General features: G+C 43.7%; 1 protein-coding gene across 1 annotated transcript; it reads left to right on the forward strand.

The window, feature by feature from the left end:
* Nucleotides 1-12,978: 12,978 nt before the first annotated feature.
* On the forward strand, nucleotides 12,979-17,209 carry LOC139410028 (clumping factor A-like). Its single transcript, XM_071155454.1, has 7 exons — nucleotides 12,979-13,095; nucleotides 14,464-14,577; nucleotides 15,090-15,152; nucleotides 15,298-15,351; nucleotides 15,720-15,821; nucleotides 16,033-16,338; nucleotides 16,451-17,209. The coding sequence occupies exons 2-7, from the start codon at nucleotides 14,479-14,481 to the stop codon at nucleotides 16,889-16,891; spliced, it is 1,065 nt and encodes a 354-aa protein (XP_071011555.1). The 5' UTR covers nucleotides 12,979-13,095; nucleotides 14,464-14,478; the 3' UTR covers nucleotides 16,892-17,209.
* The last annotated feature ends 2,163 nt before the right edge of the window (nucleotides 17,210-19,372 follow it).

The following is a 19,372-nucleotide window of genomic DNA, read 5'->3' on the forward strand; positions in this document are numbered from 1 at the left end:
AAGCCTCTCAGACCATGAGAAACAAGATTCTCTGGTCTGATGAAACCAAGATTCAACTCTCTGGCCTGAATGCCAAGCGTCACGTCTGGTGGAAACCTGACACCATCAGCGGCAGGGACTGGGAGACTGGTCAAGATCGAGGCAAAGATGAACAGAGCAAAGTACAGAGAGAGCCTTGATGAAAACCTGCTCCAGAGCATTCAGGGCCTCAGACAGGGGCAAAGGTTCACCTACCAACAGGACAACAACCCTAAGGACACAGCCAAGACAATGCAGGAGTGGCTTCGGGACAAAGGTTCACCTACCAATAGGACAGCAACCTTAAGGACACAGCCAAGACAATGCAGGAGTGGCTTCGGGACAAGTCTCTGAATGTCCTTGAGTGGCCCAGTCAGAGCCCAGACTTGAACCAGATCAAACACCTCTGGAGAGACCTGAAAATAGCTGTGCAGCGACACTCCCCATCCAACCTGACAGAGCTTGAGAGGATCTGCAGAGAAGAATGGGTGAAAATCCCCAAATACATACCCAAGAAGATTCAAGGCTGTAATCATTGCAAAGGTGCTTCAACAAGTACTGAGTAAAGGGTCTGAATACTTATGTAAATGTCATGTTTCAGGTTTTTATTTCTAATAAATTAGCAAAAATGTAAAACTGTTTTTGCTTTGTCTTTATGGGGTATTGTGTGTAGATTGATGAGGAACAAAAACAATGTAATCAATTTGAGAATAAGGCTGTAATGTAACAAAATGTGTAAAAAGTCAAGGGGTTTGAATACTTTCCGAATGCACTGTATGTGGAGAGTGTGTGTGAGCGTGTGTGTGTTGGTAGAGTCTAAAGAGTCAGTGCAAAAAATGGTAAATGCCATAGTCTGGTTAGCCCTTTGATTAACTATTCACTCTTATGGCTTGGGGGCAGAAGCTGTTCAGGTGCCTTTTGGTCCCAGACTTGGCATTCCGTTAATGCTTGACGTGCGGTAGCAGAGTGAACAGTCTATGGTTTGGGTGGCTAGGGTCTTTGAGAATTTTCCAGGCATTCCTCTAGCACCGCCTGTAGCGCCTTGCGATCAAGGGCGGTGCAGTTGCCATACCAAGCGGTGATGCAAATAGCTCTCAATGGTGCAGCTGTATAACTTTTCGAGGATCTGATGGGCAGGACCAAATCTTTTCAACCTCCTAAGGGGGAAGAGGCGCTGTCATGCCTTCTTTACAACTCTGCTGCTGTGAGAGGGCCATGTTAAGTCCTTAGTGTTATAGACACTGAGGAACTTGAAGTTCTCTTCCCACTTCACTACAGCCTGTCTATGGATGGGGGCATGCTAGCCCCTCCTTTTCCTGTAGATCATGATCAGCTTACGTTGAGGTAGAGATTGTTGTTCTGTCACCATACTGTGAGGTCTCTGACCTCCTCCCTGTAGGCTCCAGTTGGAGGGGGAGGTGTTCAGTCCCAGGGCAGTTCCAGGGTCCCGAGCTTGGTGATGAGCTTTGAGAGGACAATGGTGTTGAATGCTGAGCTATAGTCAATGAACAGCATTCTCACATACAGTAGGTATTCCTCTTCTCCAGGTGGGATAGAGCAGTGCAGAGTGCAATAGAGATTGCATCATCTGTGGCTCTGTTGGGGCAATATGCAAATTGGAGTGGGTACATGGTGTCTGGGATGATGGTCTTTGATGTGTGCCATGGCCAGCCTTTCAAAACATTTCATTGTTACAGATGTGAGTGCTATGGGAAATAGTAATGTAGTACATTATAGTAATGTAAGCAGGTTACCTTGGAGTTCTTAGGAACAGGGACAATGGTGGTCTACTTGAAGCATGTTGGGATTACAGACTGGGACAAGGAGATACTGAAAATGTCTGTGAAGACGCATGCCAGCTGGTCTGTGCATGCTCTGAGAATGCACCCTGGTATAGCTCTGACTGTGCTGATACATACTTTGTTGAGGGAAAATGTACTTGATATGATTGTGATGTGTTGTTGTCTCACCTAGATATCTTAAGAGGAAAGCACTAATTGCAAGTCTGGATAAGTGTGTCTGCTAAATGACTGAAATGTAAACATTTTAAAATGTATTCTGCCCAGCGGCCATGCCAATGTTAGCCTGTTTTAAAGTCTTACTCATATCTGTCACGAAGTGCGAGATCATACTTTCGTCTAGGACAGCAGGGGCTCTCATGCCTGGCTCACTGTTGTTTGCCTCGAAGCGAGCATATTAGGCATTCAGCTCGTCTGGGAGGTTTATGTCACAGGGCAACTCACGGCTGGGTTTCAATTTATAATCCATAATAATCTGAAAATCCTGCCACATCCGATGAGTGTCCAAACCTGTGTAGTAAGATTCTATCTTAGTCCTATATTTTCCATGTTTGATGGCTCGTCGGAAGTCGTAGCGGGTTTTAGACAATGCCTATTTCAGTGTCCCATTCCTTGACAGCGGTAGCTATAGCTCTTAGCCCGGTGTGGATACTGCCTGTAATCCATGGCTTTAGGTCATGGTACGTGCGTACGGTCAATGTCGGGACGACGTCGTCGATGCAATATTGATGAAACCCATGAATGATGTGGTAATCTCTTCAATATTATCGGATGAATCCCTGAACATATTCCAGTCTGTGCTAGCGTCCGCTTCGTCGGACCACTTCCGTATCGAGCACACCCTGGTTGAGCTCTTTCTTGTAAACAGAAAGCAGGAGGATGGAGCCATGGTCTGATTCACCGAAGCGTGAGGGAGGGCCTTGTATGAATTTCTGCGGGTGGAGTGCAAGTGGTCCAGAGTGTTAACACCGCTTGTGGCGCAGGAGATGTGTTGGTAAAAAGCATTTCAGTCTCCCTATGTTAAATTCTCTGCCAACTGGAAAAGCTTCCTCTGGGTGAGCGTTTTCTTGTTTGTTTATGGCTCTGTACACCTTGTTGAGTGCGTGCTTAGTGCCATTCTCATGTTGTGGTGGAACGTAGACAGCATTGATGATTACAGATGAAAACGCTCTTAGTAACTAAAAAGGTCTGCAATTTATCATGAGGTGTTCTGGTTGAGGTGAGCAAAAGCTTGAGACTTCCTTCACAATTGAAACAGCTCACCAATTGTTGTTTACAAAGAGGCACACCCCTCCTTTGGTTTTACCTGTCTGGTTGCAACAAAGCATGACGAAAACCTTGAGTATTATGTCCATATCGTCCGTCAGCCAAGTTTCTGAAAAGCGTAGAATATTCAAGTTTTTCACGTTTCGTTGGTAGAAAATTCTCGAACAGAGTTCATCCATCTTGTTCTCAAGTGACTGGACATTTTCCAATAGAATGGAGGGGAGTGCCGAATGATTTTCCCTGACTACGAGTCCAGCCCTCCTCCTGCGTCTTTGCTTGCGGAGATTGGGTAGCCTGAACAATGGATTAGGGTCACGTGTAAACAAGGGAACAGCTGAGTCGCCATCAAACATGGAAAAGGTCAATATAGGACTAAGATAGAATCTTACTACACAGGCTTGGACACTCATCGGATGTGGCAGGATTTTCAGATTATTATGGATTATAAATTGAAACCCAGCCGTGAGTTGCCCTGTGACATAAACCTCCCAGACGAGCTGAATGCCTAATATGCTTGCTTCGAGGCAAACAACAGTGAGCCAGGCATGAGAGCCCCTGCTGTCCTAGACGAAAGTATGATCTCGCACTTCGTGACAGATATGAGTAAGACTTTAAAACAGGCTAACATTGACATGGCCGCTGGGCAGAATACATTTTAAAATGTTTACATTTCAGTCATTTAGCAGACACACTTATCCAGACTTGCAATTAGTGCTTTCCTCTTAAGATATCTAGGTGAGACAACAACACATCACAATCATATCAAGTACATTTTCCCTCAACAAAGTATGTATCAGCACAGTCAGAGTTGAAGTAGGAGCAGAAATCAAGGTTGAAGTCGAGGTTAGTAGCTGTCGATTCATAAGGACTTGGCGGTCATAGGTGATAACGGTGGGAGCTTTCTGTACAAAAATAAGTAAGGACAAACACAAAAAAAAGTCACAAAATAGCAAAGTCGGGTTTGAGCACGTAAGATGTCGACCATCTCTGTCGGCGCCATCTTATTCTGAGAACCGAACATGTATTGGAAGCGTATGAAGACAACATCTAAAAAGCTATCTGGACAACAAGTTGTTAAAATAATTGTATTGTTGTTCTAAAAGTAATGATCAATAATTAAAGTGCATGACAGTAAAGACTTTGAATGACCTTTTTCCTGGTAAGGTTTCCTCCCAGCAGCCCCAGTCCCTTACAGTAAACCAAAATAATATAACCCCACAGAGGTGGAATTCCCCAGCAGCAGTGGTGACCAAAATCTTGTCTGTCTGTCTGTCTGTCTACAGACAGTCTTGTGGCTGAGAGTCTGACTATGTGTCTCAGTCATAATGGTACATGTGAGGGATGTGTTGGTCATGAGGGATTTGGTGTACAGAACTAGGCAATATTTCCCCAAACAAACAAACCGACCTTACTGTTGCGGAATCACTGTGATGCTGCTTAGACAAATATCGGTCTCTTTACAGTTGGAATCTTGCTGAAGCAAAAAACTCTCTGGCAATTGGCAAAGACAAGTGAGGCAACTGAATGATGATATTCACATGATGGCGCTTTCTCTCCTCTCCACTAAGGCTACAAAGCATCTTACCACTAGTGTCTGCCTGGCACCTGGCCCTCCTGGGAGGCAGAAATACCCGATGGATGTCTTCTACAATTACGCCTTACTTGAATGTGGAGACATGACAGTAGTGTCTTCCCGAATGTTTTTTCATCACAAAAATATGATCGTTTTTAGTGCGTGATAAAATATGTTTGATAGAATACACAGAACCTCTACAAACAATGTGTAAAAACAAGATTACATAACAGGCACATTTTACTACAATTTTACCACTCTTTCCCTCGACATACTTTTTTTGTCCAAGTGAACAATGTCGGAGCAAACTTTACAACTTGTTTTACCAGGGAGCTTGTTAAATATTATTGGAATACCCCAACATAGTATCACACCCATTAACCCAATACACAACCACTGTATTCTCTCTACAAGAAAACACTGAGTACATAGTAGAGTGGTTCCTAAAACCCATAATGACATACCGTATGCCATACATGCATTTGTATAGCATTAACATGTTTGGGTAAGTCTCTAACCTGAAACCAGGTGACATTGAGATCATGAAGGCAGCAGGTATAGGGCCTGTGTTGTCGACACTTACAGCTGACTCATCACAATCTCTCCCAGTGTTATAAGTGAGGCATGACCTTAGATAATTGTGCTTGTTTTTCCTGCACCCACACATTTCTTATTATGTTAGTGGCGAAATAAACGAGTTTGTTTTAATGATAGTGTTGACTTAAAATTGGAGTGCTTTCAGCTCCACATGAGCTGGATTATCAGTTGGACTTCAGCCTGGTTTGATCTAATCCTTCACCCGTCAGTCTTAACAAACCATACTGCACTCAAACTGTCATTGTGTACTGTAAGACCGTGAAACGTGTCTCTAAACCGCCTGAGAAGTGAAAAAATACACGGTAGCAGCGTGTGGGTGTTATTACTAGTATACATGTTTTATCTTGTCAAATATAATAATATATGCCATTGAGCAGACACTTTTATCTAAAGTGACTTACAGTCAGGTGTGCACGCATTTTATGTACAGTGGCCCCAGGAATCAAACTCACAATCCTGTTGTTGCAAGCACCATGCTCTACCAACTGAGCCATACAGGACTAATAACTGCTGCGCTTAGCAAGATGTCCGAATTCTGATTTAGTCATGTTCTTTTCACCCATCAACTTCTTTTGAATGAGTTGTGACAACGTTTCTTTCTCGTAGCACCTTATACACCATGCTATATAGCAAAGAATCTTAGCATTACGTGTAATGCTATGTTCCCATTTCCACAAGTTTCGTGGCCATATGAATGTAATCTCACAGTGCCCATGTGGTTTCAGGAAAGTGTAGAGTTGCCGTGCTAGTGCATAGCCAACTGTAGTAGAACTGTGTCCAAATGAATAGCTAGCTATACAACTGGGCCTCACCCTGAATGAGCTAGAATAATATGAATTATATACCCAGACTAAAGTAAACAATATAACTAATCCATAGCCTGAGAAACAGCCCAAACTAAACATATTACAAGTGTTTTTCTCACTTGAGCATAACCATTGTGGACATGAGAACAAACTTATTCATCACCCAAATCAAATTTTACAAACGTATTCATCAACTTCAATTAGAACAAGAATGTCTCAACAAGATTTTTCGGGATCCACCCTGAGCTCCCTCCCAGACAGGAAATGTAATGTCCTATTGCAGTCTATTTTCATACTGCATGGTGGTTAGTACTGTAAAAGAGTGGGCGAGATTTATTTCTCTCTGCTGGTAAGGTGGCAACAATATTCTTAAGAGTTGTTGCACTCCTAAATTCTAGTTAAAAGTAGTGTTCTGCTGAATCTACTGAACAAGATGCATACTGTTTAGGACATAAAGAAGAAGATTGGGTGTACGGTAAACCATCAACACTCTACAAAGGAGACAATACAACTACTGTAACAAGTTGAAGGTCAAAAAAGTGTCTTTCTAATTGAAATATAAAGTCCGCAAATACATCCAAGCAATCGGCTGGTGAGGTGGGCTGTTGGTGGCGTGTCTGTCTGCTGATCAGTGGACCCATGGAATTACGTCCTGGGTTCCAGGAAGTGAAGCATGCTGTAGAGGTAAAATAAGAGACAGGAAGAATGGCAGTCCAGTCACTGTGGAAACTGGGGGTGGAAACCATGAATATTGCATACACCTCAACCAGCACCTATGTGGGATCAGAGAAAACAATGACCTAAGATTGACTACTTCAGACGAGTACAGTACTTTGGTGACCTTCACAATAACAGACCTCGCACTGGGAGGAGATTACAGTTCAACATCTAGTTTTGATTTACATTTGGTTGGATTTGTCAACTAACGTGAATTCAACATGAAATCAACTAAATAATTCACCATGTCATTGGATTAAGGTTAAAAGTTGGGTGAAAAAAAGACGAAATTCCCTTAGGTTGATGACTTTTTAAAAATCCAATCAGTATTCCACGTTGAATTTTTTGTTGTTGAAATGACCTGGAAACAACATTGATTCAGCCAGTGTTTGCTGTTGTTTTTTTATGAAAATATTGTTATTTTTCTGTGAAGATTTACACATTTCCTTGCAGAGGCCGAAGAACAACAAGATTCAACATTCTAGACACTTTCAGGTTCTAGGGTGTCTAGGCTACTAACACAATTTCTATTGTTTTTCTCCAATACAAAATCATTAATTTGATTGTTTTTCAAAGTACATTTCAGTAGCTGTATGTCCTGTTCCGAGTATAAAAATACAATTTATGTAGACAAATGTCTGAAAGTATTTGTTTTGTGGTGTCGGTTCTTGGCCCAGATAGTTTCCTCAAGGCAAGAAGCATGGCTCCTCTGTTTTTACAGGGTTTCCACATGATTAATTGTATTATTCTTATTGTGCTTTCGGTTTATATTTCAACAGTAAAACCATTGGGTGTTTTACATTGTGACAACATCTGAGAGGGACACCAAACATATAAAGCTGGATTCCCATATACCGCACAATATATTTCTCTGGTTATTTACTTAAATAACTGTACACTGACTTTGTAGAATAATCCAAACAATGCATATGCTATACAACAGTTATGTGTCAATGTATGTGACAGGGCTTGTCCTCAAATCAGTACAGAGCGTGTATGCTGCTCATACTTGTTTCATTCAACTTCTTTATCCCCAGACATACTTTGACATGAAATGGTTTGGGATACACACTATATATGCAAAAGTATGTGGACGCCCCTTCAAATGAGTGGATTTGGCACAGAGCCCTGACCTCAACCCCATCGAACACCTTTGGGATGAATTGGAACGCTGACTACGAGCCAGGCCTAATCACCCAACATCAGTGCCCGACCTCAATAACGCTCTTGTTTGTGGCTGAATGGAAGCAAGTCTCTGCATCAATGTTCCTGCATTAATGTTCCAACTTCTTGTGGAAAGCCTTCTCAGAAGAGTGGAGGCTGTTATAGCAGCAAAGAGGTGACCAACTCCATATTAATGCCCATGATTTTGGAATGGGATATTCGTCGAGCAGGTGTCCACATATTTTAGTCTAGGTTATGGCAAATAGCTCTATCTCAGACAAATTGCCTTTGACTTCAGTCATACTCTCCCACTTGCAAAAATTAACTGAGGACGGACTTAGTGTAGAAATCTAAAGAGATGGTCCACGTCTGTTCATTTCTCCAGAGTAGGGCTCTTGATTTTGTCATATAAACTCAGCACTAAAAGAAACGTCCCCTTTTCAGGACCCTGCCTTTCAAAGATAATTTGTAAAAATCAAAATAATTTCACAGATTTTCATTGTAAAGGGTTTAAACACTGTTTCCCATACTTCAATGAACCATAAACAATTAATGAACATGCACCTGTGGAACAGTCGTTAAGACATTAACTACTTACAGACGGTAGGCAATTAAGGTCCCAGTTATGAAAACTTAGGACACTAAAGAGGCCTTTCTACTGACTGAAAAACCTCAAAAGAAAGATGCCCAGGGTCCCTGCTCATCTGCGTGAACGTGCCTTAGGCATGCTGCAAGGAGGCATGAGGACTGCAGATGTGGCCAATAAATGTCCGTACAATGTCCGTACTGTGAGACGCCTAAGACAGCGCTAAAGGGAGACAGGACGGACAGCTGATCGTCCTCGCAGTGGCAGACCACGTGTAACAACACCTGCACAGGATCGGTACATCCGAACATTACACCTGCGGGACAGGTACAGGATGGCAACAACAACTGCCTGAGTTACACCAGGAAAGCACCATCCCTCCATCAGTGCTCACACTGTCTGCAATATGCTGAGAGAGGCTGGACTGGGGGCTTGTAGGCCTGTTGTAAGGCAGGTCCTCACCAGACCTGACCGGCAACAATGTCGCCTATGGGCAGAAACCCACCGTCGTTGGTCCAGACAGGACTGGCAAAAAGTGTTCTTCTCTGACGAGTCGCGGTTTTGTCTCACCAGGGGTGATGGTCGGATTCGAGCTTATCGTTGAAGGAATGATCGTTACACCGAGGCCTGTACTCTGGAGCGGGATCGATTTGGAGGTGGAGGGTCAGTCATGGTCTGGGGCGGTGTGTCACAGCATCATCGGACTGAGCTTGTCGTCATTGCAGGAAATCTCGACGCTGTGCGTTACAGGGAAGGCATCCTCCTCCCGCATGTGGTACCCTTCCTGTAGGCTCATCCTAACATGACCCTCCATCATGACATTGCCACCAGCCATACTGCTCATTCTGTGTGTGATTTCCTGCAAGACAGGAATGTCAGTATTCTGCCATGGCCAGCGAAGAGCCCGGATCTCAATCCCATTGAGCACGTCTGGGACCTGTTGGATTGGAGGGTGAGGGCTAGGGCCATTCCCCCCAGAAATGTCCGGGAACTTGCAGGTGCCTTGGTGGAAGAGTGGGGTAACATCTCACAGCAAGAACTGGCTGACACAGGCTGACAAAATAGTAACACACACACACTGTTAATGACTGCATTGAAAATGGGGTTGTCTGGGAGAGTTCTTGTCATAGTGGATATTCAACTCCCTTCCACCACTTGGCCGCCTGTACCGGGTTCAGTAGCACTCTATTTGAATAGTCCATCTGTAGATGCTCTACAGACTATCTACAGACTAGCATTTTCAATTTACTTACCCTAACCTTAGTCATTATCCTAACCCAAACCTTAACCCTTATCTTAACCCTAAACTTAATCTTTACCCTAACCCTACAGTAGCCCTAACGCTAACTTTAACCCTTATTCTAAACCTTATCCCCAACCTTAGCAAGCAGTTGCTTAGCAACAGATTATTGATAGTCCATCTGTAGATGCTCTACATACTATCTGGACTATCCAAATCTAGTCGGACCCTTGGTTCTTTCACTGTATGATAGTTAAGATAATACCACATTTACAGTCTTTGGGTCAACAGCAGGAAATTCCTCACTGTGAATCAGCCTGATAGAGACCACATCTGATCTCAGCTTACTATTAACACTCTTGTATATTTTTTTACGATAACAAAAATTGATGGCTTAATTAAATATTCCTGTTTAACACTACACAATCTGCAATGACTTTAAAGAATATTTCCAAACTAAATGACCACAGAGCGGGATGGCCCGGGCCTAAGAAGCATTTAACGACGTTGCTGCATGTCATTGAACACGGGTTCCACTTTAACGAATGACCTCAGCTTCATAAACTAATGCTGTGCATTATGGCTCACTTTCCCTGATTTCAGCTTTGCTTTAAGGCAGCCAAACCTGCCAGCTCTGCATTGACCAGACTAGGATTACAGTAAAGTCCTCAATATGCTCTATGGAGATCGTAAAAGTGGTTCTCCTAATTCTACTGCAGACTTTCCACAATGCAAAGTATATCAAGAATACGGGCCCTGTGATCCAGTGATGTGATATCCACATTGATAATGAATGGTGTGTTTCATGCCTGGTCTGGGACTGGTCCAAACACACTTTCTTTCTTTCTTTCTTTCTTTCTTTCTTTCTTTCTTTCTTTCTTTCTTTCTCTCTCTCTCTCTCACACTCACACACACACACACACACACACACACACACACAGCTTTTTCTATACTGTGTAGTAAATCAGATAATGATTGGCCTCGGGTGTCACGTAATGGGGAAGTTCTAAAATGTTCATGTCATTATTTGTGGTGTTGGTTGGGATCACTTCATTTGAATGGCATTGTTTGTTGATACGAACGTTGAAGTACACGCTCCAGGGACTATAGGTGTTGGGGTAATGATGACTGGGAGAAAGTGTCTCATCTTGGGGTGGTGTTAGAGGTGTCTTGGTGTTCAGCTCCTGGTGAACCACTGGTTGATTTGACAGCCCGGGAATATCAGACATCTCAGTGAGAATTCCAGACACAAGCTGAAGAAGATGGAACTGTTGTGACTTGACATCAAACCAGATGAAAACGTAGCAAATGCAACATGTTTCAACTTGACGCGTCCACTCTCATGCTTTCCAGACATCTGTCTGGGAGTTTCACTGTACATGTCTGATGTTGTGTGTTGTCTGCCTTTTTACAACATTTAGTTATACACGAATACACCCTAAATCATTCCACTGAACACCAAAGCCACTGGAGGCTATTTTATTATGATCATACCGTAGGAAATCAAGCTATAATGGATTACATTCAAAGTACTAAAGCAGACTCAACATGTAGCAATGCATACTCCAGCGAGTACGTCAGACACCTGTCAAACACTAACACAGGAATCCTGACAAGTTAATTGCAGGGTTAGGAGAGATAGTTTGACAAAGAAAGCAGTCAGGGGTGCTACCTTAGTCTCATACCTACTACTTTAGTGGGTCATATTTCAATGCTCTCTAACTTTTATGAGAAGTAATCATATTCTAGAATTCAGAGAATGCATACTGTGGGTGTCTGGAAGTTGTCTTCCTCAATGTGCACAAGGATTACTCCATATCCTTGCACTCTCCATACAGTGTATATTTTCTATAAAATATAAAGCAACATGTAAAGTGTTGGTGCCATGTTTCATGAGCTGAAATAAAAGATCACTAATTTGTTTACATCCCGGTTAGTGAGCATTTCTCCTTTGCCAAGATAATCCATCTACCTGACAGGTGTGGCATATCAAGAAGCTGATTAAACAGTATGATCATTACACATGTGCACCTTGTGCTGGGGACAATAAAAAGCCACTCTAAAATGTGCAGTTTTGTCACACAACACAATGCAAAAGATGTCTCAAGGTTTGAGGGAGCGTACAATTGGCATGCTGACTGCAGGAATGTCCACCAGACCTGCACATCCGGCTTCTTCACCTGCGGGATTGTCTGAGGGTGTGCTGAGGAGTATTTCTGTCTGTAATAAAGCCTTTTTGTGGGGAAAAACAAATTCTGATTGGCTGGGCCTGGCTCCCCAGTGGGTGGCCCTGGCTCCCCACGGCTGCGCCCCTGCCCAATCATGTGAAATCTATAGATTAGGGCCTCATGAATTTATTTAAGTTGACTGATTTCCTTATATGAACTTTAACTCAGTAAAATCTTTGAAATTGTTGCATGTTGTGTTTATATTTTTGTTCAGTATATATTATTTTCTTTACAACCTTTCATTTATCAGATTAAAATGGGTATACCAGTAGTTATAGTCTAGCTTCACAGATAATGGCACTGAGTCGCAGAGTCACCCAGTAAAAAGAAGACTGAGGGTCAAAATGAGTCCAAACTTATCTTCCCAAGAAACATGCTGATTGGGGTATAGAATTGTGATGTTAATGCTGGCTAATGATGTCTTGCATTGAGGCCAATGGAGATGGGAGAATATGTCCTCTCTCTACACTGTTAAATATACATGAATGTATTGATTCACTTAACACTTCCACCTCCACTTTGACTTTGGCTCTTCTTTGACTGTGGCTTAAGGACGAAGTGATGTTAGTGTGTATTACCTTACAGACCCACATGAAAGTTTTTGTACTTCAACCCTGGTGCAGATGCTGAAACATCCTTAACTAGTAATAAAGCCAGTATCTCAACATTTAGTGTTTTCTAACGTCATGTGACTGTAAGCACTGTCATGTATTTGATCTCAATTTCACAGGGCTTGTGTCCTCAGTTTATTTCTGTAACAATACAGGATATGTGTTTTTTTTCCTTCCTCTGCCTTGTCGATTGGTGAATGTTTGCATTGAGTGGCCACACTAACCACAGGAAGAGTGGGAGAGGATAGGTGGGACAGAAGTGGTAAACCTCATGACATCACAAGGCACAAGCCCTGCTTCCATTGGCTGGAGCTGGAGGCAGCTGGGTTTATAAGCCAACCAGCAGCCTCCGTTCAGCAGCATCCCTCCACATCCAAACTGAACTGTGCTGTTCCTCCTCTGGCATCCAAGAGAATACTGAGCAGCTCTCCACTCATCCTGACTGACTAGTGTGGTGCTATCCTGTGGATTCTCTGACGAACACATCCAGGTAAAAACAACATGGCTTATCACTGATATTGGTGCTCAGGTGCATAGATGTTATTGATTCTTTTGGGAAACTGAAGGAGGTATCACATGGACAATGTAACTATGGCGGAGTAAATTCTGACATTGACATGTCATGCATGTGCTTTGTGCACATTAAGAAATTAAAGTTTAGCCCGTCTACATGCATAATCCTCTCCCGTAAAAAGCTCAAAGAAAATCGTGGGGAATGTTATTACATTTTGTGCAAAGATTGAAAAAGCTAGTTAATTTCAGCACATACCCTTTCAATGCCTAAATGCTTTGTACATTTGGGGCTTTTTATGTAAAGGAGAATAAATCCATTATGGTTAGTGGCAAATTCATAATTTACCAGGAAAGAGAGCTTGGTGATCTGTTGTAATAATAAATATTTCTGGTAACCTGATAGTCAGCTTAATCATAAACTAGGTTTTATAGTGTTGGAATGATGAACGTGACAGTAGGAAGAGGAAGCTCTGGGCTCAGCTCTCAAACCCACAGCTAATTTATTGTCAACTAGTTGACTCCTATGTTCCAAGACTAAACCACAGCATTTAAGTGCTGCTGTGAGAACAAATAATAATAGCAGCAAAACTGAAAGGCTGGATTAGTTACTTCTGAAGTCAGATCTCATCTACACACAACATCCTCTGGGCATCCCTAGTAGTATCTCTCGCCTCCGTCACACTTCCATCTGTCAACACCACAAATTTAAGGGCTCTTCATTCTGGAACCCAAACATCAAAGGACAAAGTAGAGTTGGCTTCCAAAATAAAGCTGAGGGGCGTTCATCATGTTCCCCGCCTCCCTGGACCGACTGTGGTCTTCCAGACTTCCACTTTTAACTTAGGGAATTATACACTATGCAGAGATCATTATAGGTATAGCTAAAACACTGCCTACTTGATGTAATGTTGTTCTAGCTGAGAGTAGCTCAGCTGGAAAACAAGGGAGACGTTCATGCATGGGGGTAGGATAGCTAGGCTAGGCTGGATGTCATTAGCTGGGAGCGAAGCCCACGTTGTCTGCCAACGGTTAGGGACTGACTTTAAAATGAGTGCACTTCCGCCAGAGTTCCTCCACTTAGCCATGGTGGAGACTCATCATGGCCCATGGTTAATTCTCCCTGTATACTAATCAAGTATTTAATGGTTTAACCATTACAAAGCAGGACTTCACAGGCAATTTGCAGTCTAACTGCCTCCCATCCAGGCATTTCTGCTGTAATTGAAAAGAATGGATCACATTTTCAGTTTAAAAGGGAGTTAAATGTAGCTAACATACTGTACAGCTTTCAACACAGTTTGTATCTTCAGTTCACATCATTTTGCTGGATTCTCTCTCGTTTCAGATACACATTGTGACAATGAAGGCTGCAATTGTTTTCGCCCTGCTCTTTGCAACGGTCCTCTGTCGCCCGGTGAAACGCTCATCCAGCAGCAGTTCAGAGAGCTCAGAGGAAGTGGTGAGTGTTCCTCTCATATGAGAACAATATACATTGACAGACATGCGAACGGACAGACAGACGTGTGCTTGGTATCAACTTAAATGTATGTTCATGGGCCTCACAAGTGGTGCAGCGGTCTAAGGTGTCTCTACAGACCCGGGTTCAATCCCAGGCTGTGTCATAACTGGGAATCCCATAGGGACCGTGCACAATTGGCCCAGCTTCGTCCGGATTAGGGGAGTGTTTGGCAGGGGGGGTGCTTTACTTGGCTCATCACACTCTAGCGACTCCTTGTGGCAGGCCGGACACCTGCAGGCTGACTTCGGTGGTCAGTTGGTGCAGCTGGCTTCTGGGTTAAGCGGACGGGTGTTAAGAAGCACGGTTTGGCGGGTTATGTTTCGGAGGACGCATGGCTCGACCTTCGCCTCTCCCAAGCCCGTTGGAGAGTTGCAGCGTTGAGACAGGGGAGAAATTGGGGAGAAAAAGGGGGTAAAAATAGTGAATAAATAAATGAATATTCATGTTGGCAGGTTAAACCAGCTCCGGTGCTTCGGAAAGCCCTAGTAGATCTCACCCAGGTTGCATCTGTACAGGTAAGAGCATGTTCACCTTCTTTCAGGGTACATTACTTTATAATCTGTATGTGGATTGAAATGTATACATTTGTCCTATAGGGAAAACTGCAATAAATATGACAGTTGTTATTGAACTCTTTTTAATGCTGCGGTTTTCTTGTAGAATGTGGGTGCTGGTACAGCATCAGACGAGAGCTCCGACGAAGATGAAACAGAAGTAAAACATCATTCTGTTGTACCATAATTAAGCAATAAGGCCCGAGGAGGTGTGGTATATGGCCAATATACCATGGACACAGCCCTTAGCCGTGGTATATTGGCCGTATACCACAAACCCGAGGTGCCTTATTGCTATTATAACCTGGTTACCAACGTAATTAGAGCAGTAAAAATAAATGTTTTGTCATACCCATGGTATACGGTCTGATATACCACAGCTGTCAGCATTCAGGGTTTGAACCACCCAGTTTATAATGTAGCATAAGATGCTAAATCCTTCTTACACCTGATATAGTTGTCTCTATCTGTACTTTTGATGGATGTTGTTGATGACATGCTGATGGGTCCTGTTTTTCTATTATCCAGGGAGCTGATCCTACATCAGACCCAACAGTGGACAGCACATCATCGACAGACAGTGCAGACAGTGACGAAAGCAAGGACAGCACAGGCAGCACAGACAGTGATGTAATACACCAAGTATAAAACCATTCATATGTAGGATATATTGAGTCACATTGTCACGTGTAGTTACGGCTCCAGTAAGTCTAAAGGACCACACAGACTGTAGTTTATAGTTCAAGGAAGACGTCTAGGTAACCTTGACAGACAGGAGCGTTCACTAAGCTCTTATTTTAACTTCACATCTTATAAAGGTGATGTTGTGATGTGTTTTCAGGACACAGAGGAGTCAGAGTCCGGGGAGGCAGACACCACCGCTGCCCCTCCCACCGCGGAGCCCACTGTTGAGCCCACCCTGGCTCCCACCGAGGCCCCCATCTACGACGACGGACGCGGGGACAGCATGGGCTACCCCGGTGACTACAAGAAGTCCATCTATGTAGATACCAACAACATCGAGAAGGGACCCTCCCCATACAAATATTATGGAAAGATGGACAAGGGCATGTATGCTGGCAAGAAGGTGTCCGTCTATGACACCGGGCTCGGAAACGAGATTGAGAAGACGCTGACCGTGTTCAAGGTACATTTGTCTCTCCTCTGTTAGAATTCTCCAGCTAAAACGCACAGGCATTATTTCCTTCCATTTAGTTGTAAGAATTGTCTCTAAACATCCTTCCATCACCTCTCTCTAGGCCCTGCAGGTGCATGATTTGATGGAAGAGGACACCAGCACCCCCGAGGTGGAGAGCCAGGGTTTGGATGTCTCCAGCGGGACAGCCGAGGAGCCCAGCCTGCGCCAAGCGCACGTCGATGAAGCCAGCCAGGACACCGGTCCCTCTGAGAGCCCCGAGAGCCAAGGAGCTGAGAGCCTGGAGGAGGAAGAGGCAGAGAGTGCCAGCGCTAGCGCCAGTGATGTGACTAGTGAGAGCACCAGTAGCGCTAGCAGCGACGGCACCAGCGAGAGCACTAGCGCCAGTGATGAGACTGACAGCAGCAACAGCAGTGAGGAGGCTACAGCCACGCCCGGGGCGGCAGACAGCGACGAGAGCCAGGAGAGTGACAGCAACTCGGCTGAGGAGGCGGCCACAGAGGCTACCATAGATACCGACGCTCCCGTTGTCATAGTTGCCTAGTAAAGGCCTGTCTCTCTCATCCTGCTGCTGTCGACAGTGAAGAATGCTACCAGGACCAGGACGGTGCTCTATGACCTTACATTAGGAGGTCAGAACAGAGAGCATAACAAACAGACGGCCCTTAAGGTCTAATACAGTACGTCAATAATACCTGATAAGAGCAATACTAGCCAACACATCAGGACATACAGAACAGTCAATTTTTTCAATTGCACAATTATTTACACTACATGTTGTTTGTCCCATTTTTACTGTATGTATAATGTATCGTTTCTAAATAATTTCCTTTTTTTCATAAAACGCATGGTGGGTCTGTTATTTCACATTTGTATACTTTGTTGTATCTACTGAGCCATTGATCTCTGTGTATAGTACTGTGCAGAGACTCATACATTATGAGCTAAATTACAGACTCAGCATTCACAGTTGTGTTCACCAGAGAAAGAGACTAGACACACAGTATTCTTTATGATATGAGGGCTCTCCTAAACCACACTCCATCACACACCATCCTTCAGTTCATTCTGAGCTGAAATATGAACAAAAGGCCCTGTCACGGTCAACGTCTCATTCCTTACCCGAATGTCTCATCTGATGAGCTGTTGCCTCAGTCAGGAGGAAGACAGAGTTCATAAGAAGCTATGAACTCTTAGCAGTGTAGCACAGCAGATAACCACACGAAAGTGGAATGGATAACACCACTGTCAAATCAAATCACAGCAAATTTGATTTGTCACATACACATAGTTAGCAGATGTTAATGCGAGTGTAGCGAAATACCTGTGCTTCTAGTTCCGACCATGCAGTAATATCTAACAAGTAATCTAACCTAACAATTTCACAACAACTACCTTATACACACACAAGTGTAAAGGAATGAATAAGAATATGTACATAAAAATATATGAATGAGCGATGGCCGAACGGCATAGGCAAGATGCAGTAGATGGTATAGAGTACAGTATATACATATGAGATGAGGAATGTAGGGTATGTAAACATTATATAAAGTGGCACTGTTTAAAGTGGCTAGTGATACATTTATTACATCAATGTCCATTATTAAAGTGACTAGAGATGAGTCAGTATGTTGGCAGCAGCCACTCAATGTTAGTGGTGGCTGTTTAACAGTCTGATGGCCTTGAGATATAAGTTGTTTTTCAGTCTCTCGGTCCCCGCTTGGATGCACCTTTACTGACCTTGCCTTCTGGATGATAGCGGGGTGAACAGGCAGTGACTCGGGTGGTTGTTTGTCCTTGATGATCTTTTTGGCCTTCCTGTGACATCGGGTGGTGTAGGTGTCCTGGAGGGCAGGTAGTTTGCCCCCGGTGATGCGTTGTGCAGACCGACACAACGACCCATCTTCAATGCTCTTACTGAGGGAAGGAGGTTGTTGGCCAAGATCTCACGATACATGGCCCCATCCATCCTCCCCTCAATACGGTGCAGTCGTCCTGTCCCCTTTGCAGAAAAGCATCCCCAAAGAATGATGTTTCCACCTCCATGCTTCACGGTTGGGATGGTGTTCTTGGGATTGTACTCATCCTTTTTCTTCCTCCAAACACAGCGAGTGGAGTTTAGACCAAAAAGCTCTATTTTTGTCTCATCAGACCACATGACCTTCTCCCATTCCTCATCTGGATCATCCAGATGGTCATTGGCAAACTTCAGACGGGCCTGGATGCGCTGGCTTGAGCAGGGGGACCTTGCGTGTGCTGCAGGATTTTAATCCATGACGGCGTAGTGTGTTACTAATGGTTTTCTTTGAGACTGTGGTCCCAGCTCTCTTCAGGTCATTGACTAGGTCCTGCCGTGTAGTTCTGGGCTTATCCCTCCCCTTCCTCAGGATCATTGATGCCCCACGAGGTGAGATCTTGAATGGAGCCCCAGACCGAGAGTGATTGACCGTCATCTTGAACTTCTTCCATTTTCTAATAATTGCGCCAACAGTTGTTGCCTTCTCACCAAGCTGCTTGCTTATTGTCTTGTAGCCCATCCCAGCCTTGTGCAGGTCTACAATTTTATCCCTGATGTCCTTACACAGCTCTCTGGTCTTGGCCATTGTGGAGAGGTTGGAGTCTGTTTGAGTGTGTGGACAGGTGTCTTATATACAGTGCCTTGCGAAAGTATTCGGCCCCCTTGAACTTTGCGACCTTTTGCCACGTTTCAGGCTTCAAACATAAAGATATAAAACTGTATTTTTTTGTGAAGAATCAACAACAAGTGGGACACAATCATGAAGTGGAACGACATTTATTGGATATTTCAAACCTTTTTAACAAATCAAAAACTGAAAAGTCTCAGAGGTCCGTCAAAAGCGCAGAGAGCATCATGAAGAACAAGGAACACACCAGGCAGGTCCGAGATACTGTTGTGAAGAAGTTTAAAGCCGGATTTGGATACAAAAAGATTTCCCAAGCTTTAAACATCACAAGGAGCACTGTGCAAGCGATAATATTGAAATGTAAGGAGTATCAGACC

This window comes from Oncorhynchus clarkii, chromosome 5 (assembly GCF_045791955.1).
Source record: "Oncorhynchus clarkii lewisi isolate Uvic-CL-2024 chromosome 5, UVic_Ocla_1.0, whole genome shotgun sequence".
NCBI classification, from domain to species: domain Eukaryota; kingdom Metazoa; phylum Chordata; class Actinopteri; order Salmoniformes; family Salmonidae; genus Oncorhynchus; species Oncorhynchus clarkii.

Coding starts and splice junctions, on each gene's coding strand:
- LOC139410028 (XM_071155454.1), top strand. CDS start 14,479: ATGAAGGCTGCAATTGTTTTCGCCCTGCTCTTTGCAACGGTCCTCTGT. Junction 14,578..15,089: donor CAGAGAGCTCAGAGGAAGTG/GTGAGTGTTCCT, acceptor TCATGTTGGCAG/GTTAAACCAGCTCCGGTGCT. Junction 15,352..15,719: donor CCGACGAAGATGAAACAGAA/GTAAAACATCAT, acceptor TCTATTATCCAG/GGAGCTGATCCTACATCAGA.